This window comes from Scyliorhinus torazame, chromosome 3 (assembly GCF_047496885.1).
Source record: "Scyliorhinus torazame isolate Kashiwa2021f chromosome 3, sScyTor2.1, whole genome shotgun sequence".
NCBI lineage: Eukaryota > Metazoa > Chordata > Chondrichthyes > Carcharhiniformes > Scyliorhinidae > Scyliorhinus > Scyliorhinus torazame.
Window position 1 is genome coordinate 312,393,532 of NC_092709.1, and position 24,324 is coordinate 312,417,855.

At 44.9% G+C, this 24,324-nt stretch overlaps 1 protein-coding gene across 2 annotated transcripts in view; it reads left to right on the forward strand.

Annotated features, from left to right (window-relative positions):
• Nucleotides 1-17,122, forward strand: part of LOC140409236 (transmembrane emp24 domain-containing protein 11-like) — a 39,833-nt gene extending 22,711 nt beyond the window's left edge. Inside the window, exons 5-6 of one of the 2 annotated variants that reach the window (XM_072497553.1) lie at nt 4,983-5,038; nt 16,720-17,122. In XM_072497553.1, the coding sequence (XP_072353654.1) occupies nt 4,983-5,038; nt 16,720 (57 nt within the window). In that variant the 3' untranslated portion in view covers nt 16,721-17,122. Of the gene's footprint in view, nt 1-4,982; nt 5,931-16,719 lie in introns of those variants that run through there. The other variant, XM_072497552.1, reaches the window with a different exon arrangement.
• Nucleotides 17,123-24,324: the final 7,202 nt, after the last annotated feature.

The following is a 24,324-nucleotide window of genomic DNA, read 5'->3' on the forward strand; positions in this document are numbered from 1 at the left end:
GGGTGCTCCGGTTTCCTCCCAGAAGTCCCGAAAGACGTGCTTGTTAGGTGAATTGGACATTCTGAATTCTTCCTCACTGTTCTCGAACAGGCAGTGGAGTGTGGCGACTAGGAGATTTTCACAGTAATTTCATTGCAGTGTTAATGTAAGCCGACTTGTGACACTAATAAAAATTATCATTACTGTTTATTTATAACAAGAACTATAATGAAATATGCAGCAAATACAACTGGTTAACTATTAACTAATTCCCCACTCTAACTTGCCTCCCACCCTCTGTACACACACGCACACATACAGAAGACAAACAAACACAGAGGGGAAGGGTTAAAAAACATAAATAAAAGGAAAAAGAGTCTTTGTTTCAGATGGTGGTTTCCAACACCTTACTCCCCAGTCGGGGGACATTTCAGCAGTCAAGGGCATTCAGCCTCTGATCTCCGGGTAAATGTTCTCCAAGGCGGCCTTCAGGACGCGCGACAATGCAGAATCGCCGAGCAGAAACTTATAGCCAAGTTCCGCACACATGAGTTGTTGCTCTTTTTAACCTTAGTCTATTTGCTCTGTTTACGTCACCTTTGCTCATGAGTCGCCAGGTATCTTTATGATACCGCCACGTGGTTCAAGTTCAGGTTATGATTAATAATACAGCACACCGCTTAGTAAGGACTAAAACAACGGTCATTTATTATATACAACAAGCAATATTAATACCCTAATACTACTTTCTATATAATAAACCTATCACTACTGGCCAATAATTAACTTAGAAAGAGCCCACCAGGTTAGGGAAACGAATGGCTTGTCCAATCAGATCTGGCCCGCGGGATTCAAAAGGCTGCTACAGGTCGGTGGCTAGGTGTCTCTACTGGATAGCGATCGTTGGATTCAAACTTACAGTTGCCGGTGGCTGGTCTTGCGAAGGTCTCGAGCAGGCGAAGTTGAGAGAGAGAGAGATCTGAACTTGGACCTTCACTTTTATATGGCCCAGGGGCTTCCCGCCTCCCGGGGCGGCCCTTGACCCTGAGTCCCAAGTGATTGGATTCTGTCCCCAATCTCTGGGGTCGATGTGTCCAATGGTGAGGCGATTCCTCGATCGGGGGGTGGTCGCTCACCTGTCTTTGTTTCGGCCACTGCAGGCGCCGACAGGTCTGGCCCGGAATTCAATTGCTAATATCATCATTCTTCATCATAGAATTTATAGTGCAGAAGGAGGCCATTCGGCCCATCGAGTCTGCACCGGCTCTTGGAAAGAGCACCCTACCCAAGGTCAACACCGCCACCCTGTCCCCATAACCCAGTAACCCCATAACCCAGTAACCCCATAACCCAATAACCCCACCCAACACTAAGGGCAATTTTGGACACTAAGGGCAATTTATCATGGCCAATCCACCTAACCTGCACAACTTTGGACTGTGGGAGGAAACCGGAGCACCCGGAGGAAACCCACGCGTACACGGGGAGGATGAGCAGACTCCGCACAGACAGTGACCCAAGTTGGAATCGAACCTGGGACCCTGGAGCTGTGAAGCAATTGTGCTATCCACAAGGCTACCGTGCTGCCCTAAATATGTTGCAATTGTTCCCGGGGATAGCCGATTTAACTGTGGATGTCTGAATAGATTAGCTGCAAACAGTCCTGAATGCAACTGCAAATACCTGGGTTGATGGGCTGTTGATAGCCCTGTGTATCGATCTGGGCTACCTTCCCAGAGCCCAATATGCAAAACTGTCTGCAGCTGCCTGCTTGTGTCTTCTTGGCTGCTTTTCCCAGCGGTCTTTCAGGTTAGCCGTTTTAAACTGGGTTTTGGCCAGATTAATCGGAACGCAGCCATTTTACATGGCTACATTCCCGCCTTGTGATCCTAACGCGAAGCGAGAAGGATCACATAAATTTTGTCCTCTTCGTTTCCCGACTGGGGGGTGGGGGGGGGGGGGTGGGGGCACCACCCACATGGCCACAACTCTGACCCTAGCTATGCACAAAAATTTACCTAAACAATTCTTGAGGGCGCGATGTCAGGCAGGGGCATGTGTCTGGAAAAAAATAAACTGGGAACCTCTAATTTTACCTAAACAATTCTTCAAGTATTATACAATCTTATCTCTCTAAACATACACTAACAATTACAACATTTAATATATTCTTTCCTGGCTTGGCAGTCAAGCTCAGGATCATACATTTCCATACATTCTCTTTTTATTTACAGGAAAAACCGCCAGTGCATGTTTTATTATTCAGTGAAGTGTTAACAGTAAAGGGGTTTGGAGTGATGGGGTCCGCGTTCCCGCGCAACCAAAGTTCATCAAAAGAGTGTTGAGCACGAAGAAAGGAGTCCTCATGGCTGTCTGCTTTCTTTCCTTTTCCTGTGTTCGCTGGTTTTCTCCGGACTTGGAGCTTCTGGAGTTCTGTAAGACAAGCGTAGTGTGTGTAAATACTTCGGTTTAATATCTGGTGTGTTAGTGTGTCTGTCCTTCTTGGGGCCAATTAAACCCTTATAATTGGTCACAGTATGTGACTCTCCCCCCATTTTTTTTCAAAACAAATGTTTGGACACGGCACACTTCCCAATGGTGGACCAGTGCTAACTTTATCATCCAAATACTCTAGGATGTAAATAGCATGTGGCAGCAACCCAAAGGTTGCCTAAATAAAATAAAACTGTTTTTGAAAGAAAAGTTCGAATGAGGTGCGTGTGGGCCGCGACGGGTAAGACTTGGGTGGAGTCCCCGGGTAGGACGGCTACCAATACCGTATCTTCCCTACCCGAGCGTTTTTGACCAACGGGGGGGTCCCCAGGCAGGGCGGGTCTCACGCCGTTTCTCCACTGCCTGAGCAACCAAAGAACGGACAAAAATGTAGTCATCATGGTGGGGTTACTGTTCTGATTCTACCATTAAATCAGAAGAGTAGTTACGATCGGGTGTCTGAGGCAAGACCTCAGAGGTATCGGCAGAATGGGCGTGTGGCCGCGGTGGGTGTCAGTGGAAAAGTTAAAAGTTCAGGTGAATGGGTGTGGGGCGGTGAGAAAATTCTCCTGGAGGACGAACAACATTTAACAAACAGACAGACAACGTAAAACATTCTGCAGGTTCCATCAGAAAGGACAACACTTTTCGCCAAGTGTCTCCTTTAAATCATCATGCGGACACCTCAGTTCTCGGTCGCTACGGGCTCTGCCTTTTTCTTATCGAGAGTGCCTGTCGGTTGGGCACTCTGTGGTTTCTTAGGGCCATTGCATTCTCTAGCAAAATGTCCGAATTGGCCGCAATTGTAGCACTCTTGCGGTTTGGCTGGGGGGCTGTTCTTTCCCTCGTTTACCCAGGCGGGGTTGTGAAGAGTGGTTCTTACTGCCTGCACGTCTGCGGCGGCTTGGTTTTCCTCGGGTGTTTTAGTGGCTTATTTACCGTGAGCCGCTTGTTCCCGGCGGGGGGTCGGAGAATGACGCCCCCTGTTTCTAACCTCAGCCCCTACTACCTCAGCAGACGAGTCCTCATGAAACGTCCTTTCTGCCACCGTAATACTGTCCTTGACTAACAATGCCACCCATCCCCCTCTTTTACCACCTTCCCTGAGCTTACTGAAATATCTAAACCCCGGCACCTGCAACAACCATTCCTGTCCCTGCTCTATCCATGTCTCCGAAATGGCCACCACATCGAAGTCCCAGGTACCAACCCATGCCGCAAGTTCGCCCACCTTATTCCGGATGCTCCTGGCATTGAAGAAGACACACTTTAAACCATCTTCCTGCCTGCTGGTACACTCCTGCAACTTTGAAACTTTACTCATGACCTCACTACTCTCAGCCTCCTGCATACTGGAGCTACAATACAGGTTCCCAAGCCCCTGCTGAACTAGTTTAAACCCTCCCGAAGAGCATTAGCAAATTCCCCCCCCCAGGATATTAGTACCCCTCTGGTCCAGGTGTAGACCATCCCGTTTGTAGAGGTCCCACCCACCCCAGAATGAGCCCCAATTATCCAGAAATCTGAAACCCTCCCTCCTGCACCATCCCTGTAGCCACGTGTTCAACTCCTCTCTCTCCCTATTCCTCATCTCCCTATTAAGTGGCACGGGTAACAACCCAGAGATAATAACTCTGTTTGTCCTAGATCTAAGTTTCCACCCTAGCTCCCTGAATTCCTGCCTTACATCCCTATCCCTTTTCCTACCTATGTCGTTGGTACCTATGTGGACCACGACTTGGGGCTGCTCCCCCTCCCCCTTAAGGATCCCGAAAACACGATCCGAGACATCACGCACCCTGGCACCTGGGAGGCAACACACCAACCGTGAGTCTCTCTCGTTCCCACAGAATCTCCTATCTATCCCCCTAACTATGGAGTCTCCAATGACTAAAGCTCTAGTCCTCTCCCCCCGTCCCTTCTGAGCAACAGGGACAGACTCTGTGCCAGAGATCTGTACCCCATGGCTTACCCCTGGTAAGTCGTCCCTCCCAACAGTATCCAAAGTGGTACACTTGTTACTAAGGGGAACGACCACAGGGGATCCCTGTACTGACTGCTTCCTCCCAGCCCCTCTCACCGTCACCAATCTATCTTTATTCTTCGGAGTAACTACATCCCTGAAGCTTCTATCTATGACCACCTCTGCCTCCCGAATGATCCGAAGTTCACCCAGCTCCAGCTCCAGTTCCCTAACACGGTTTCTGAGGAGCTGGAGATGGGTGCACTTCCCACAGATGAAATCTGCAGGGTCACTGACTCTCTCCTGTAACTTCTGAATTTTGCTACTTGACTTAAAGCTGCATGCCCATTAATCATCCATGGATCAAAAATAAGAACGGAAAACTGAAAGAAAGGGGAAATAAGGGAATAAACAAGAAGGAGCCTGACATCATGGAGAAATAAAAATAAAAGCCCTTAAGATATTCAGATGATTGAGTAAAATATTCAAGTCCTGGGAGATATGGTCATTTAAAAAATAACTTTTAAGTTTTCTTTCTGATCTACAGTCACGTGAAGAAGAATTTCGTGAAATGAGTGAAGAAACTAACAGCAACGTCTTATGGTGGGCCATTATTCAAACCATTATCTTTCTCTCAATGGGAGCCTGGCAAATGAGGCACATGAAAAATTTCTTGATAGCCAAGAAACTAGTATAAGTGGAATGTATGCTTAAAGGAATTGGATATTAGGAGAATGGTTTTCAATTATCTGCCCTTATTTCTGTGAAGGATCCACGAAAATATGGAAAAATGACATAAATACTGTTTACAGGTAGTCCTCAGACCTAAGACACAATTGGTTCCTGAAAATTGCGCCTTAAGTTGAAACGTTGTAAGTCGGAGCTGCTTTTCTCAGAAGAACAATGTTATAAATAGGGGATTTGTTCCTGGTTTGATACTCTATTTTCACCAAACAACCCAGAATTTTGTACTCATTCAATTATAAAAAAAACTAGTGTAGTAATAAACCAACATTATAAAATATAAATTTTAAGAAAAAGTTTGGAAGGACAAAGATTCACCAAATAGAAATGCACCAGAAACAACAACTGAGAGCCTTGAGTCAGGGAGACTTGTTACTGGCGTGGCGTTGTAAAGTTGAAACTAACTTTGTAAATGTAAACTGGGTGTCAATTTATCAACGCTGTAAGTGCAATTTGTTGTAACTCAAACACTGTAAGTGAAGGGCTACCTGTAAGTAATTTTATTTGTGCCTCGTCGTGCCCTGACTTGGTTTCGGGGCAAGGCCGTTGAATCCCCTGAGATACCTCGCGTGAGATTCGCAGCGCTCGGAACGTCACGCGAGATTCAACAGAATCACCCGAGGCGTTGCGACCCGGATCTCGCTGGGCGTGATCCAGATCAGCATATTTAAATGATTCATTAGGCTCATTTAAATATCACTTTCACCGGATTCAACCGGGGCCCGGGATTCACCAGCTGAGCCTGGGATACCTTGCCGTTTAGTACTTGTTCACACAAATGTGGACCAAATGTAACGGCACCTGGGGGAGTCCACCAGGCCATTGTAGAACACTGGGTGGTTGGGGACAGGGCAGGGTGACACTGTACCACTCCTCTGGCACCTGGCAATCTTTGCACTGCCACCTGGGCACCCTGGCAGTGCCAGAATGCCCAGGCAACACTGCCAGGCTGGCAGGAGCACTGCCAAGGTGCCAGGCTGGTAGTGCCCAAGTACCAGGTGCTGGTTGCCCGTGCCAGGGGCGGGTCCGGGGGAGGGGCATTGCCAGTAAGAGGTAGGGTGAGGGTGAGGGGCTCGAGGACCCTGGAAGCGGTAAGGTGGGTGAAGTGCTGGGGTCCGGTGGCCGTGGTGGAACACTTGATTGGGGCCGAAAGATCAGGCCTGCCCTTAAAAATGGGGTCCCGATCCACGAGTAGTCTTCCTTGAAATGACTTAAATGGCGCCCTTGACGGGGAGTTCTTCGCCAAGACAAAAATAAACTGGCCAAGTGCTTTTGAATAGCAGGGTTTTTCTTGGCGCTGCAGACACTGAGAAAGGCCCCATTAAACACGCCGTTCAGTGGAATGTAACTTGAGTCTGCTGGATAGCACCCAGGATCTCTGTGGAGCTTTGACCAAGGTTATAGTGCACGACAAGGAAAGCCCCTGTGGAAATGTAACCCTTATACATTTTGAATACTTTAAATTTATAATTATTTGAAAGGGCTAGAATACAAGAGCAGGCATTCATTTCTGATTTCTGAGGTTGCATAAGGCTCTGGTCAGACCCCATTTGGAGTATTGTGAGCAGTTTTGAGCCCTGTATCTAAGGAAGGACGTGCTGGCCTTGGAAAGGGTTCAGAGGAGGCTCGCAAGAATGATCCCTGAAATGAACAGCTTCTCAAATGAGGAGCCGTTGAGGACTCTGGATCTGTACTCGTTGGAGTTCAGAAGGGTGAGAGGGGATCTCATTGAAACTTGCAGGATTCTGAGAGGCCTAGATAGAGTGGACGTGGATAGGATGTTTCCACTAGTAGGAAAAGCTGGAATGAGAGGGCACAGCCTTAGACTGAAGGGAAAATCCTTTAAAATAGCGATGAGGAAGAATTTCTTCAGCCAGAGGGTGGTGAATCTGTGGAACTCTTTGCCGTAGAAGGCTATGGTGGCCAAATCTCTGTGTCTTTAAGACAAGGATAGACAGGTTCTTGATTAATAAGGGGACCAGGGGTTATGGGGAGAAGGATGGAGACTGGGGATTAGAAAAATATCAGCCATGATTGAATGGCAGAGCAGACTCGATAGGCCGAGTGGCCTAATTCTGCTCTTATGTCTTATGGTCTAAATGGCCAATTACTTGATCTCACCTCCCAAATGATAGTCTTTCAAGTTGTTTATCATTATTCATTAAAATCTTTAAAAATGGCACTTTCTCATCCCAGAATGCCCCTGTAGTTTTCAGCATGCTTCCAACGTCAAGTATGAGGAAAGGTGTGAAATGATTTCTGTTACTCTGGAAGGTTCTGCATGACACAAGGCCAGATTTCCAGCATGACATTGTGCCTCTCCAACAAGCCAAAAATAGCAGAACTGCTAGCAAATTGCACCTGGCATCCGACTCAATTCTTCCTTGATTATCTGCTCCAACTTCTAATCCAGCCGAGTTCCTAGGCCAACAGTCCGACTTCCAGGCAGCCATTTTTAATGATTGGATTCACAGAGGTGGGAATTCTCCTGCCTCTGTGCACTCCACCCAGGAGCACAAATCTGGGCTATATTGTCAAATTCAGTATCAGATTGTGTCAGCAGATGCCTCAGTCCATCTACATTGGCAGCCCTGTTATAGTGGGAGTAATCCTCTGACCTATACATTTTAAACAAATTCTGGACGTGTCTAAAAATAAAATTAAAGGACTGTTCTCGCTTCATCTGAATTTGAAATTCTAACATGCTGTGATCACTCCTTCCAAAAGGATCCTTATGGACAAAATTATTTATCAAACCTTCTTTGTTACGTAATAATAAATTTAAAATAGCCTACTCACTGGTTGGCTCCAGAACATATTGCTCTGAGATACAATCCCTCATACACTCTAAGAAATCCCCTCTAACCATCACCCCTTGACTTTCAAAGGCATTACCGTCACTGAATCCTGCATTATCAACATTCTGGGGGTTACCATTGATCAGAAACTGAACTAGACTAGCAATATAAATACTGTGGCTACCAGAGCAGGTCAAAGGCTAGGAATCCTGTGGTGAGGAACTCACCTCCTGACTCCTCCAAAGCCTGTCCACTATCTACAAGGTACAAGTCAGGAGGGTGATGGAATATTCTCCACTTGCCTGGATGAGTGCAGCTCCAACAACACTCAAGAAGTTCAACTATCTCGGAGAAATCAGCCCACTTGATTGCTAACCCTGCCACAAATGTTCAATCCCTCCACCACCAACAAACAGTGACAGCTGTGTGTACCATCTACAAGATGCACTGCAGTAACTCACCAATGTTCCTGAGGCAGCACCCTCTAAACCCACGACCACTACCATCTAGAAGGACAAGAGCAGCAGATACCTGGGAACCCCATCACCTGGAGGTTCCCTTCCAATTCACGCAACATCCTAAATTGGAAATATATATCTCCAACCTATTCCTGACCTTCTATTCTGCCCCACCTCCTCCACTGCTCTCCAACTATATAATTCATTATGTTTCTATCCCTCTTCAGTTCTGAAGAAGAGTCATATGGACTCTGTTTTTCTCTCCACGTTTGTTGCCAGACCTGCTGAGTTTGTCCAACATTTCCTGTTTTTATTTTAGATTTCCAGCCTCCTCAGTATTTTGCCCATAACATGCCAGGGCTCTTAGAGTAGCACTCTGAATGAGAAGACTCCAGAGACAGCAGTACAAAATCAGGCTGATACCTGTAGTACTGAAAGAATGCTGCACTTTGGATGAAAAGATTAAACCTCTCAGGTGGATGTAAAGGATTCCAAGGTTCGATTTCCAAAAAACAGGATCCTGGTCAATATTTATTCCTCAATCAAAACTTAAAATAGATAATCTGGACATCATAATATTCCTATTCGTGGGACCTTGCCAAATGCCAATTGGCTATTGCCTTTCCTACATTATAACAGAGACTATACTTCAAAATTACTTGTATACGAACATGCAAATAAGGAGCAGGAGTAGGCCACGGATTGATTCCTCGAGCCTGCTCACCGTTTGATAAGAGTATGTCTGATCTGCTTATTGCCTCAATTCCACCTTCTGTTCTACCCCTTTGATTCTCCTGTCAGCCAAGAATCTATCCAACTCATCCTTAAAAGTATTCAATGACCCTGCCTTCACTGCTCTATGTGGAAGAGAATTCCACGACTAACAATTCTCTCAGAGAAAATATTTCTCCTCAACACCATCTTACTGGGGAGTCTCGTATTTTAAAACTGTGTCCCCTAGTTTAAGGGGAAACATACTCTGTGCATCCACCCTGTCAAATCCCCTCAGGATCTTATATGTTTCTCATTCCTCCAAACTTCAATGGATATAGGCCCAATCTGTCATGCCTTTCCTTATAAGATAACCCCTTCATCCCAGTAATGACATGCTCGCTTCGGCAGCACGTATACTATCCTAGGAATTACTTGACTTGAATCTTTTATGAACTGCCTATATTCTTTCTTAAGTAAGGAGACCCATAACTGTACACAGTATTGCAGGTGTGGTCTCACCAAAACCCTGTATGACTAGCAAAACCTCACTGCTTTTTTATTCCATTCTCCTTGTAATAAATAACATTCCATTTGCCTTTCTAATCACTTGCGATACCTGCATACAAGATTTTTTTTGTGATTCATGTACCCGGATACTCAGATCCCTCTGTACTGGAAAGTTCTGCAATCTCTCTCCATTTAAATCTACTGCATTTCTATTCTTCATACCAAAGTGGACAACCTAACATCGTACTCAGCGATGGCAGCACAAATGGCTAGCACTGTGGCTTCAAAGCATAGGGTCCCAGGTTCGATTCCCCACTGAGTCACTGTCTGGGTGTCTGCATGTTCTCCCAGTGCCTGCGTGGGTTTCCTCCGGGTGCTCCGGTTTCCTCCCACAGTCCAAAGACGTGCAGGTTAGGTGGATTGGCCATGATAAATTGCCTTTAGTGACCAAAAAGGTTAGGAGGGGTTATTGGGTTACGGGGGTAGGGTGGAAGTGAGGGCTTAAGTGGGTCGGTGCAGACTTGATGGGCCAAATGGCCTCCTTCTGCACTGTATGTTCTATGTTCTATGTACTCCATCTGCCAATGTTTTGTCCAGTCACTGAACCAATCAAATTCTGTTGCAGATTCCTTATATCCTCTTTAGAATTTCTACACATACGTGCTATGTGTCATCAGAAAATTTAACAACATAAGTTCAGTCCCTACATCGAAGTCATTGATGTTTGGCAGGATTTTCCAGTCTTGTCCATGGTGGAACCCATTGTGAGCGAGAATGGAAAATTTGGTGTTCCAGCCAAAGCTCAATTACTTTCAGCGGCGCTGGAAAATCCCATCCGTGAGCGAGGAGGGAAAAGTTTGGCCATAGATTGTGAATAGTTGAGGCCCCAGCGCTGACCAGCTGTGGCACTCCACTAGTTATACTCTGCCAAACTGTAAGTGGCCCATTTATCCCCACTCTCCATTTGCTGTGGCACCTCACCCAATGCCTTTTGGAAACCCAAGGACGCCAAATATGCAGGTTCTATTTTATCCCCCTTGCTTGTTACTTCCTCAAAGAACTCTAATAAATTAGTGAAACACGATTTTCCTTTCATTTTATCCAGCTGACTCTTCCCAATTGCATTCCGAGTTTCTAAATGTCCCGCTATCATTTCCTTAATAATGGATTCTAGCATTTCCCCTCTGACAGGTGTTAGGCTAACTGGCCTGTCGTTTCCTGCTTTCTGACTCGCTCTTTTTTTGAAGAGAGGAGTTACATTCATTTTCCAATCCGATTGGATCTTTCCAGAATCTAGAGAATTTTGGAAAATTACAACCATTGCATCGACTATCTCTCGACAGTATATTTAAGATGAAGTCCAATAGGACCGGGTGACCTGTCAGCCTTTAGTTCTAATAGTATTCTCAGTACCCCTTTCCCTGGTGATTGTAATTGTTATTAAGTTCCTCCTTCTTCCACCACTTTCTTGATTTATAAGTATTTCTAGGATGTTACTAATGTCTCCTAATTTCCCATTATTCACTTCTGAGACACATTCTCTGCTTTAGTTACTTTTTTCCTTTTTAAATGCTTGTAGAACTCTTGCTATCTATTTTTATATTTTAGCTTGCTTTCTCTCATACTCTAAAGTCACTCTCCTTGTTCCTTCTAGTAATTCTTCACTGTTTTTAAAAATTCTGTCCAAACTTCTGACCTACCACTAATCTTCACAGAATTGTCCACCTTTTCTATAAATATGATGCTACTTTTAACTTCCTTAGTTAGCCACGGATGGTGCATTCTTTCCCAAGAATCTTTCTCACTGGAATGCATCTTTGCTGCGCCTTCTGAAATATCTCCTTAAATGTCTGCCACTGCATCTCTACTGTCCGACCCTTAAATCTAATTTTCCAGTTCAATTTAGCCAGCTCTGTCTTCAAATCCTTGTAAATGCCTTCATTTAAGTTTAAAGCAGTAGTTTTAGACCCACTATTCTCTCCCTCATGCTGAATGTGAAATTCAATCAGATTATGTTCACTGTTACCTAGAGGGTGCTTTACTCTGTGGTCATTAATTAATCCTGTCTCATTGCACATTACCATCCTGGAGTAGCCTACTCTCAGTTGGCTGTAGAACCTATTGCTCTAAGAAATTGTCCTATCTTTCAGGCTACCAATCTGATTCATCCAATCTGCATGTAGATTAAAATCACCTATGATTATTGTTGTAACCTTCTCAAATGTCCCCATTATTTCTTCCTGTATACTCCATTCTATAAGTAGTTACTGTTGGGGGACATACAAACTACAACCAGAAGTTACTTTTTAACCGTTGCTATTTCTTATCTTGACCTAAACTGATTCTCCATCTTGATCTTTAGAACTAAGGCCACCTCTCACTATTGCAGTAATATCATCATTAATTGGCTGCACGGTAGCACAGTAGGTAGCACTGTTGCTTCACAGCTCCAGGGTCCCAGGTTCGATTACCGGCTTGGGTCACTGTCTGTGTGGAGTCTGCATGTTCTCCCTGTTGTTGCATGGGTTTCCTCCAGGTGCTCTGGTTTCCTCCCACAAGTCCCGAAAGACATGCTGTTAGGTTATTTGGACATTCTGAATTCTCCCTCTGCGTACCCGAACAGGCGCCGGAATGTGGCAACTAGGGGATTTTCACAGTAACCTCATTACAGTGTTAATGTATGCCTACTTGTGACAATAAAGATTATTATAATTAACAGTTAACCCACCAACCTTTCCTACTTTCCTGTCCTTACAAAATGTCAAGTAACCTTCAAGTTCAGCTCCCAAGCTTGCTCACTTTGCAATCATATCTCTGTAATGATTATCAGGTCATACATATTAATTTCTATTTGTGCGAACAATTCATCCATTTTGTTATGAATGCTATGCGTCTTTAGATACAGAGTTTGTTCTGCCTTTTTGCTATTTTTTCAAATCTAGCCTTATCTGCTGGTGTAGCCTTAAAGTTGTATGCCCTGTCCCTTTCTGCCATGCTCTGATTATCATTATCTTTATTACTGCATTGTTCCCATGCCATTTCTTTTAATTTACCACACATTCTCTCACTTGATTCCTCATTATTTAGTTTGAAGTCTTCTCTCCCACTCTAGTATGACCCACCAGAATACCGGTGCCAGCACGGTTCAAGTCAAGATCATCATAATGGCACAACTCCCAATTTTCCCAATACTGGTGCCCCATGAAGCTGAAACCATTTCTCCCACACCAATCATTTAGCCATGCATTCAACTCCCTAACATAGATTTACAGTGCAGAAGGAGGCCATTCGGCCTATCGAGTCTGCACCGGCCCTTGGAAAGAGCACCCCCGCTTAAGCCCACGCATCCACCCTATCCCCGTAACCCAGTAACCCCACCTAACCTTTTTGGATACTAAGGGCAATTTAGCATGGCCAATCCACCTAACCTGCACATCTTTGGACTGTGGGAGGAAACCTGAGCACCCGGAGGTAACCCAAGCAGATATGGGGAGAACGTGCAGACTCTGCACAGATAGTGACCCAAGCCGGGAATCGAACCTGAGACCCTGGAGCTGTGAAGCACCAGTGCTAACCACTGTGCTACCGTGCTGCCCTTACTTAATCTATGCCAATTTGCTCTTGTTTCAGGTAATAATCCAGAGATTATTAGTTTTGAGGTTCTGCCTTTTTTCCCTAGCTCTGCATACTCCACAAGCAGAATCTCTATTCTAGTCTAATTGATGTAGCTACTGCCTAGGTGAACCTCGACAATGGGATACTCTCAGCACCACTGCAACTTCCTCTCCATCTCCGAGCAGATGTTCCAAATACTGGCACTGGATAGGCAACACAGCTTTCTGGACTCCTGACTACATTGTCCCCTACCACCACGACATTTGTATTTAGTCCATCTCGTTGGCATGGTTTCCTGTACCACGGTGCTTCCTCTCTCATCCATATGGATTGCAAGAACCTCAAACCTGTTGGACAATTACAATGGCTGAGGCTCCTCCATTTCTACCTTCTCTATCTAAACACTTGCCTCCCCCACAGTCACACCCTTCTGTCACCTATCATTGACTGAATCAGAAGACATAGAACATAGAACGATACAGCGCAGTACAGGCCCTTCGGCCCACTATGTTGCACCAAAACAAAAGCCATCTAACCTACACTATGCCATTATCATCCATATGTTTATCCAATAAACTTTTAAATGCCCTCAATGTTGGCGAGTTCACTACTGTAGCAGGTAGGGCATTCCACGGCCTCACTACTCTTTGCGTAAAGAACCTACCTCTGACCTCTGTCCTATATCTATTACCCCTCAGTTTAAAGCTATGTCCCCTCGTGCCAGCCATTTCCATCCACGCGAGAAGGCTCTCACTGTCCCCCCCTATCTAACCCCCTGATCATTTTGTATGCCTCTATTAAGTCTCCTCTTAACCTTCTTCTCTCCAACGAAAACAACCTCAAGTCCATCAGCCTTTCCTCATAAGATTCCTCACCCTAGCCTAACTGATGTGACTACCTACTGAAACAAAGTGTCCAGGTAGGTTTCTCCCTCCCTGATACAACGCAGTGTCTAAAGCCCTGCCACCAACTCATTAACTCTGAGCCGAAGTTTCTTCAGCGCCAGGCACTTACTGCAGATCTGTTTCTGTGGAACACACAGGCATCCACGAGCATCAACAAATTGCAGTTACATCACGTCACCTACCCAGACATCTTTATTGTGTTTTAATTAAGTAATTGATAAATTATTTTCTGAATTAAATTTTAATTAAAGGCACTAGCCCTGCTTGTGCTTATAATTTTATTATTACAATTAATGTTCCACTTACCCTGATTGAAATTCTCTAGTTTAGCTAAGATAATATGAAATCTTCACTTGCCATTGGCTGTAAAGCGTGTTGAGAGCTCCTGAAGTTGTGAATGACTGCATTCTTATTTTTTTCTTTCATTACCTGATCTACTTGCCATTACTGAGACTTGGTTGAGTGTGATCAATGCTGTGAACTTTATTCCAGGGTCCATGTCCTTTGGAAAAGACCAGTTGGGCTACTTGTTCTATGTTCAGGAAATAAAGGGATAAAAATTAAAATAAGATTTAAAAAAATGGATAAAGACTTTATGAAGTCATAGGCTGAAATATTCTTCCTACATGTATATGAACTGAATGAGTTTGTTATCAAAGATGAAAATCAGACCATTTATGCAATGATGTCTTCTTTAATTTTTAAGATAACAAATTTAAAACAAAGCATAAATGGCTCATGAAGGACTGAGCCCTTGTAATCAGCAAGATTGGTGTTAAAATGGGTGGAAATGTAGGTGGCACTTCAGTTTAAGGGCAAATCAGAAATATCCAACAATATTTTCTAACTTGATTTGACAGAACAAGTGTAGCTAATTGGCTTTTGCACCAGTTGGTTATGAACATATTTTCCACTCAAGGCAACAAGGCAAACATTGAAATCCTTCCTTGTTGTAGATTTTTGCTTTAAACCTCACCTGTGCAATACACCTGCTGGTTCAGGCAGAGGATGCAGCACCTGTCAAATCCTGGAAAGAGAAAACCAGTCAGCTTGGCTTAAAACCCTTCAGATCTTTTATGTGCAAGCCATTTAGTCATTTCTCTTTGATATTGATTTTACGAGGCTGTGATTATAAGAACATTAGAACTAGGAACAGGAGTAGGCCATCTGGCTCCTCGAGCCTGCTCCGTCATTCAATAAGATCATGGCTGATCTTTTTATGGACATAGCTCCACTTACCCACCCGCTCGCCAAGACCTTTAATTCCTTTACTGTTCAAAAATCTATCTATCTTTGCCTTAAAAACATTCAACGAGGTAGCCTCAACTGCTTCATTGGGCAGGGAATTCCACAGATTCACAATCCTTTGGGTGAAGATGTTCCTCCTTAACAATGTCCTAAATCTGCTTGACCTTATTTTGAGGCTATGCCCCCGAGTTCTAGTTTCACCCACCAGTGGAAACAACCTGCCCGCATCTATCTTATCTACTCCCTTCATAATTTTATATGTTTCAAAAAGATCCCGCCTCATTCTTCTAAATTCCAATGAGTATAGTCCCAGTCTACTCAGTCTCTCCTCATAAACCAATCCTCTCAACTCTGGAATCAACCTAGTGAATCTCCTCTGCTGTTTGCAGTATTACATTCATCGCCCTTCATGCTTGAGTGACTTTGAAGTAGTCAGCTCTTAAACTAACTGCAATGTTTATAAACATCAAGCTTTGATTGACAGCTCCTCCACCACATCAAAGCGAATTAAGCCTTTCTGTATATTTCACAGTTGACTACTCAAGCCTGAAGGGAGATGAATGGAACAATGCAAACAGCTGTGTGTGTGGAAGCTGTCAATCACAGCCTAGTACATTCAATATCAAGAGAAATGTAGGAAGACCTTGCAGATCAATGTTTTGAGGGAGTTTAAACCAGGTGACTGTTTTTCTCCTTCCAGGAATTGTCAGGTGCTGCTTCCTGTGCCTGAGCCAGCAGGTGTATTGCCCAGGTGAGGGTTAAAGCAGTGATTTTTTTTCACTGCCTCAGTCTGGACTGCTCTCTAGCTTCTAGACAGAGGTCTCTCTTCTGGGGGCTTCGAGATAGTGACCTCTCTTTTGGGGGGCTTACATATCAGGGTCTCTCTTCAGCGGGATATTTGAGGGGTCTCTGGTGGTGGTTTCTTTAATTAGGGGGTCTCTGAGGGGGTCTCTTTAATTAGGGGTCTCTGGCAAGGGGCAGTGGTGTGGGGTGTGGTGGGGGTGGTGGGTCACCCTCATACTAGGAGGGAGGGCAGGGAGTTGACGCAGAAAATCCCACAGGTGGGGCTGAATTGCGATGCGGGGGGTCCTAGGTGTGGGACCTCACCATTGGGGCGCCCACTCAAAATGACGGCCTGATAGCATGATTCCATAGGTGATCCCTCATATTCCTCGGAGGGCAAAAATGTGCAAGGTTAAGGATTGGGAATCGCTTCCTGATTTGCGCTCCCAGCTTGAGCACAAATCAGGTGCAATTCAGTTCCGGCTGTTGTGATCTTCTTTTCCCGCCAACAGAACATCCCTGCCTGTGGGTTTCCCGCTGGTGTGGGGTGGCTTTAATGGAAAATCTCAATGACCAGCGGTGGGAGTATAGAGTCCTTCCTTCAGCGAATGTGCCGCTGAGAAACACACTGGGGATCCGGAGAATCCTGCCTTTATCCCGATTCTCAACTGGTGAATGGAAAATGGAAGCAAGTTAAATATTTCCAAACATACAAATCTGTAATTGAATGAACATAAATTGTGACATTTTCAATCATGAATTAATAATGTTATTTCTGTAACATGCTGGTTTGTGTGGATATATATTGTACTAAGTTAAATAAAATTATGATTAGGTGTTAATTTTTAATGTACATAAAATGGACTCCAGTAATGTGAAACAATGTTTGACTGATTAAATACGTGTCTTCCATAATTTTATTGTTTGGCTGCCAGTCAATAGATACACTCTCTAAATGTGGTAAAAATGAAATGGCAATTTGCCATATACTTTTCATTTCAAAACTTTGGAAAGACAACGTGAACACTTTTTTATCAGACAACACTTAGAAAATCTCTTTCCTCATTGGTCCAAAGCTTACTCAGCAATAGGCCTGAAAAACGTACCTGGTCACCGTAAGAATTAGAAACATAAAAAATAGGAGCAGGAGGAGGCCATTCGGCCCTTCCAACCTGCTCTACCATTCATGGCTGATCACCCAGCTCAATAACCTGTTCCCGCTTTTCCCCCCATATCCTTTGATCCCTTTAGCCCCAAGAACTAAATCTAACTCCTTCTTGAAAACATACAAATTCCACCGGCTGACACTTCTCTGGGTGAAGACATTTCTCCTCATCTCTGTCCTAAATGGTTTACCTCAGACTGTGAACCCTAGTTCTGGAGGCCCTGCCATCAGGAATATCCTTCCTGCACCTACCCTGTCTGGTCCTGTTAGAATTTTATAAGTTTCTATGAGATCCCCCCTCATTCTTCTGAACTCCAGCGAATGTAATCATAATGGACTCAATCTCTCTCATATGTCGGTCCTGCCATCCCAGGAATCAGCCTGGTAAACCTTCGCTGCGCTTCCTCCATAGCAAGAACATCCTTCCTCTGATAAGGAGACCATAACTGCACACAATGCTCCATGTGTGGCCTCACCAATGCCCTATACAATTGCAGCAAGACATCCCTGCTCCTGTACTCAAATTCTCTTGCTATGAAGGCCAACATACCAGTTTTCTTTACTGGCTGCTGAACCTGCCTGCTTACTTTTAGCGACTGTTGTACAAGGACACCCAGGTCTCATTGCACATTCCCCTCTCTCAATGTGTAGCCATTTAGATAATATTCTGCCTTCCTGTTTTTGCTACCAAAGTGAATGAATTTATCCACATGTTATTGCACCTGCCATACATATGCCCACTCACTCAACTTGTTCAAATCACACTGAAGGATCTCTGCATCCTCCTCACAGCTCACCCTCCCACCCAACTTTGTATCATCTGCAAATTTGGAGATATTACATTTGGTTCCCTCATCTAAATCATTAATAAATATTAATAGCTGGGTTTCTAACATCGATCCCTGCGGTACTCCACTAGACACTGCCTACCATTTAGAAAAAGACCCATCTATTCCTACTCTTTAATTCCTGTCCGCCAAGCAGTTTTCTAGCCATCTCAATATGCTAGACATCTATAGAATTTTGGAAGATGATCACCAATGCATCCACTATTTTTAGGGCCACTTCCTTAAGTGAAATGTAGATTATCAAGCCCTGGGGATTTATCGGCCTTCAATACCAATAATTTCCAATACCATTTCCCTACTAATACTGATTTCCTTCAGTTCCTCCCTCTCACTAAACCCTGTGTTCCCCAACATTCCTGCCACATTATTGGTGTCCTCCTTTGTGAAGGGAGAACCAAAAGTATGTATTTAATTGGTCAGCCATTTCTTTGCTCCGCATTATTAATTCCCCTGTTGCTGATTGCAACGGACCTACATTTGTCTTCACCAATTTTTTTCTCTCCACATACCTACAGAAGCTTTTACAGTCAGTTTTTATGTTCCTTGCAAGCTTACTCTCGTACTCTATTTTTCCCTTCTTAATCAATCCCTTAGTTTTCCTTTGCTGAATTCTAAACTGCTTCCAATCCTCAGGTCCGCTGTTTTTTCTTGGCTCATTTGTATGTCTTTTCCTTGGATCTAAAACTATCTCTAATTCCCCTTATAAGCCATGGTTTGGCCATCATTCCCATATTATTTTTGTGCGAGACAGGAATGAACAATTGTTGCAGTTTATCCATGTGCTCATTGAATGTTTGCCCTTGCCTATACACCATCATCCCTTTAAATACCATTCCCCAATCCATCATAGCCAACTCGGGCCTCATACCTTTGCAGTTTTCTTTATTTAAATTCAGGACCCTAGTCTCAGAATTTACTGCTTCATTCTCCTTCTTGATAGGGGAATTCCATCATATTCTGATCGCTCATCCCAAAGGGGCCTCGTACAACCAGATTGCCAATTATTCCTTTCCTATTACATAATACACAGTGTAGGATGGCCTGTTCTCTAGTTGGTTCCTCAATGTATTGGTTTAGAAAACCATCCCGTACGCACTCCAGGAATTTGTTTTCTACAGTATTGTTACTAATTTGATTTGCTCAACCTATGTGCAGATTAAAGTCACCCCTAATTACAGGTGTTCCTTTCGACAGAATTCCTATAATGCAAGGAGGCCATTTGGCCTATGAACTCTATACCGACACACTGAAAGAGCTTCCTACCTATGCCCACTCCCCGCTCTATTCCCACAACCCTACCTAACCAGCACACCTTTGGACACTAAGGGGCAATTTTAGCATGGTTGATCTACCTAACCAGCACATCTTTTGACACTAAGGGGCAATTTTAGCATGGTTGATCTACCTAACCTGCACATCTTTATCGCATGTGTCTGTAATTTCCTGTTTAACTCCTGTTTAACTGTTTAACACTGTTTAACAGCACGGTAGCACATTGGTTAGCATTGTTGCTTCACAGCGCCAGGGACCCGGGTTCGATTCCCGGCGTGGGTCACTGTCTGTGCGGAGTCTGCATGTTCTCCACGTGTCTGCCTGTGTTTCCTCCAGGTGCTCCAGGTTCCTCCCACAAGTACCGAAAGATGTACTTGTTAGGTGATTTGGACATTCTGAATTCTTCCTCAGTGTACCCAAACAGGTGCTGGAATGTGGCGATGAGGGGATTTTCACAGTAATTTCATTGCAGTGTTAATGTAAGCCTACTTGTGACACTAATAAAGATTATTATTATTCCCAACATCACCACTACAGTTTGGGGGCCCACAAAGAACCCCCGCTATTGTTTTTTGCACCTTGGTGTTTCTCAACTTTACCCATACAGATTCCACATCGTCGGAGTTAATATCCTTTGTCGCTATTGCGTTAATGTCCTTTAGCGGGCAGTCAGGGTGGAGTTTGAGCTTTCTCCCTGTATCTGCATGGGTCTCCTCTGGTGCTTCAGTTTCCTCCCACAGCCCAAAGATTTAGATTTATTGTCACACGTACTGAGGTACAGTTAAAAGTATTGTTCTGCGTACAGTCCAGGCAGATCATTCCACACATGGCAAACATAGGACATAGGAGAAATTTTTTGTTTTTCTGTTTATAAATTTAGAGTACTCAATTTTTTTTGTCCAATTAAAGGGCAATTTAGCGTGGCTAATCCACCTACCCTCCACATCTTTGGGTTGTAGGGGTGAGACCCACGCAGACACGGGGAGAATGTGCAAACTCCACACAGTGACCCAGGATCAAACCCGGGACCTCGGTGCCGTGAGGCAGCAGTGCTAACCACGATGCCACCCCAGGACATATGATAAATACACAATGTAAATAAAGAGACATTGGGTGACGCATACGGAGTGTAGTGCTACACAGTAGCGATGATGCATGGACAGATCAGTTCAGTCCATAAGAGGGTCATTCCGAGTCTGGTAACAGTGGGGAAGAAGCTGTTTGTGAATCTGTTAGTATGTGGTCTTAGACTTTTGAATCTTCTGCCTAATGGAAGAGGTTGGAATAGAGTATAACCCAGGTGGGAGGGGTTTCTGATTATGCTGCCCACTTTCCCAAGGCAGCGGGAGGTGTAGATAGAGTCAATGGATGGGAGGCGGGTTCGGGTGATGGACTGGGCTGTGTTCACGACTCTCTGTGGTTTCTTGGGCCAAGCAGTTGCCATACTAAGCTGTGATGGAGCAGCATGGTTAGCACAATTGCTTCACAGCTACAGGGTCCAGGTTTGATTCTCAGCTTGGGTCACTGTCTGTGCAGAGTCTGCACGTTCTCCCCGTGTGTGCATGGGTTTCCTCCGGGTGCTCCGGTTTCCTCCCACAGTCCAAAGATGTGCAGGTTAGGTGGATTGGCCATGCTGAATTGCCCTTAGTGTCCAAAAAAGCCTTTAATAGAGTTGGGTGGGGTTACTGGATTATGGGGATAGGGTGGAGGTGTGGCCTTGGGTAGGGTGCTCTTTCAAAAAGGAGCCGGTGCAGACTCGATGGGCCGAATGGCCTCATTTTGCACTGTAAATTCTATAATTCTATGCAGCCAGCAGGCTGCTTTCTATGGTGCATCTATAAAAATTGGTAAGAGTCAATGTGGACATGCCGAATTTCCTTAGTTTCCTGAGGAATTATAGGCGCTGTTGTGCTTTCTTGTGCAGGTTAGGTGCAATAGCCATGCTAAATTAACTCTTAGTGTCTGAAGATGTGCAGATTAACTGGGGTTATGGGGATAGGGTGGGGGAGCAGGCCAAGGTAGGGAGCACTTTCAGAAGGTTGGTGCAGAGCCGATAGGTCAGATGGGAACCTTCTTCACTGTAAGAATTCTATGATTCGATGGAATTGAAGGATTGAGAAGGCATCTTGTGTGATCTTGCCGTGTGTCAGGTAAATCAACTGAAAATGTTTAAAACGTGGATTGATCCAGGGCTGCTTCTTGTAGAAGAAGGCTCCACAACGATAAGACCCTGTAAGGGTGCTCAGGACTGAACAGAGAAACACCTTCCGATTTACTTCAGCGACTGCCCTAGTGCAATTCTCTTCATTCTCAGAAGGTGGCAGAATAACACTGCATTACATTTTGACTCGACTTCAACAAATTTATTAATTATTAAAGCCAAATCACAAATAATAGTCTGACAGTAGTCGTTAGACTCAATTGCCTTCCTGGGTAGAAAATGGTAGATTTTTTGCGGATATTTTATTAAATTATAATGTAAGAAAAAATAATTGGGTGGGATTCTCCGTCGGCTAACGCCGGAATTGGGATACGTGATGGGCGGTGAATTGGTTTTGATGCCAAAATTGTGGCGGGCATCAGCTTTACGCCAAATCGCAATCCTCTGGTGCCACGACAGTGGCGTTGATGCGTTCCAGAACGCACATATAGTACACTCCATAGGCATAACATTTGCAGGCCTGATCCGGTATTCTCCGGGGCCTCCGCAATACTCCACCTCCATTGGGGTGAATTGCCAACAGCGAGGTTCACTTTTTAAAATCGTGAAACAGACGCCTTGGCTGCTGAGGGAGAGAGAGGGCGTACTGAAAGTGTCCAACATTTCCATAGTTTGCTGATATCATGCCGTTGGCCGGAGGGGAGGTTCAGACAGTGGCGGGGATGTAGCGGGGAGTAGCCGGGGGTGGGCTGTGGGGTCTGGGTGGACGGACACAGGACACCATTGCTGCGGCCTGCAAGGCAGCCATGCAGCTGATCACGCCGCTGATTGCCCACTGTGAATTTAGGGTCACAGGTCGTATGGGTGTCACCCCAGAGCACCCCCCTAGGTGCCCTCTGGCCCCAGCCGATCCATTAGTGGGATGGGCGTGCTCCAGCGCAAGAAGTGCCATCTTGTTGCTGGGCTGAGGGTGTGTGGGAAATAAGTGTGTATATGCGGCTGCAGCTTGTCAACCTCCCGAGTGTCAGTCACGGACCCGGCAAATCCCGCACTGTTTCTCATTGGAATCGATTGTGTTCCATGTGGCGCCGGTGCTAGCCCCTCCACGGTCGCACAATCGGTCCAGGTGCGATGCCAGTTTTGCTGTCATGGAAGTCCACAAATCCTGCCCAGACGTCAACACTTAGTCTCAGCACGGTGAATCCAGCCGATCATGGTTTTGCTGGCTACTTATTTGAAATAAAAACAGAAAATGCTGGAAAATCTCAGCAGGTCTGGTAACATCTGTGGAAAGAGAAACAGAATTAATATTTCAAGTCCGTACAACTCTTCTTCAGAGCCTGTTTATTTGGCAGTCTTCACAGATTTGAAGAAAGCATGCTAATGAATACTTTCAAAAGAAGAAGCAAGGAAGAAGTTTCCCATAACTGTTAAATTTAAGAAACCAAAAGAATTGGGCCAAATGTTCCAGACCCATTTAGACCAGGTTGAGCTGGTTGTGGAGAGGGATTGTGGTTTGTGGGGATGGGGAGTAGCCTAGGAAATCCATAGTCTCCCTGTATCAAGTCTGCACCAACCTTCCGAAAAGCATCCTACCGAGGCCCACTCCACATCCCTACCCCAAAGCCCCCGTGCATTGATCATGGCCTATCCACCTAACATGCACACCTTTGGACTGAGAGAAGAAACCGGAGCATCCGGAAGAATCCCATGCAGACATGGGGAGCACGTGCAAATTCCACACAGACACCCAAGGCTGGAATCGAACCCGGGTCCCTGTCGCTGTCAGGCAGCAATCCTACTGTGCCATGGTGGGGGAAAACAGACTAAGAACCAGGCCGGCCTCCCATTCCATGGAGGTGGACAGCTATTTGACAGCTGACTTAGGAGACATTTTGTGATGGTGCCGGTATTTTTGTTTGCTATTGAGGCAGCCTCCCTAACCTGCGCAGTGGCTGCCAATTCAAATAAGGTTGCCTCCTGGAAGTTCGCTGAATGGTCATCAAGAATCACAGGTCCTATGCTCAATGGCAGGTCCATGTGGATGAAAGGCTACAACTCTGTCCAAAACAAATCCTGCTGAGGGGATTCCCCCGTCACACCACTGACTCTTCTGGCTTCAGGTCTCTTGATTTGAGTTGAAGATGTCAATGGACTTTGCTGACCTCAACTTTACTAACCATTGCTGATGCAAACAAGAGTGCCCATGAAAGCATTGGTAGAAGTGACAATGGCACAGGTCTTATGAAAAGTCTTAACACCACTCTGAGGACATCCTCCATCATATAGTGCAGCAATTTCACTGTGCTAAAGACACACTAAGGGCAGACCTTGTGGTGCAACACTACTGTGGGCTACTGGCAGCAGAACTGCATACCATCATAATCTGTGATCTTATAGTCTAGGTATTTTCCTCATTACAATCCCTGATGTCCAGTGGCCACTGCTGAAATTAAGAGATTGTGGTGGTATTTGGCTGGCATACCAGGGGACAAATAGCACCTTAATCCAGAAAGCAGTCAACATTCAGGAAGTTGGGATAAGGCAGCAAGTTACCAAAAGAAAGGGGGAAATAAATTTAAAAAAAACTATTCTCTCTCCTCTTTTGCGATAGGAACAGAGAGAAGTAGTTAATTGTTTTTTTTCAGACTGCAAGGAGATTTCTAGTGGA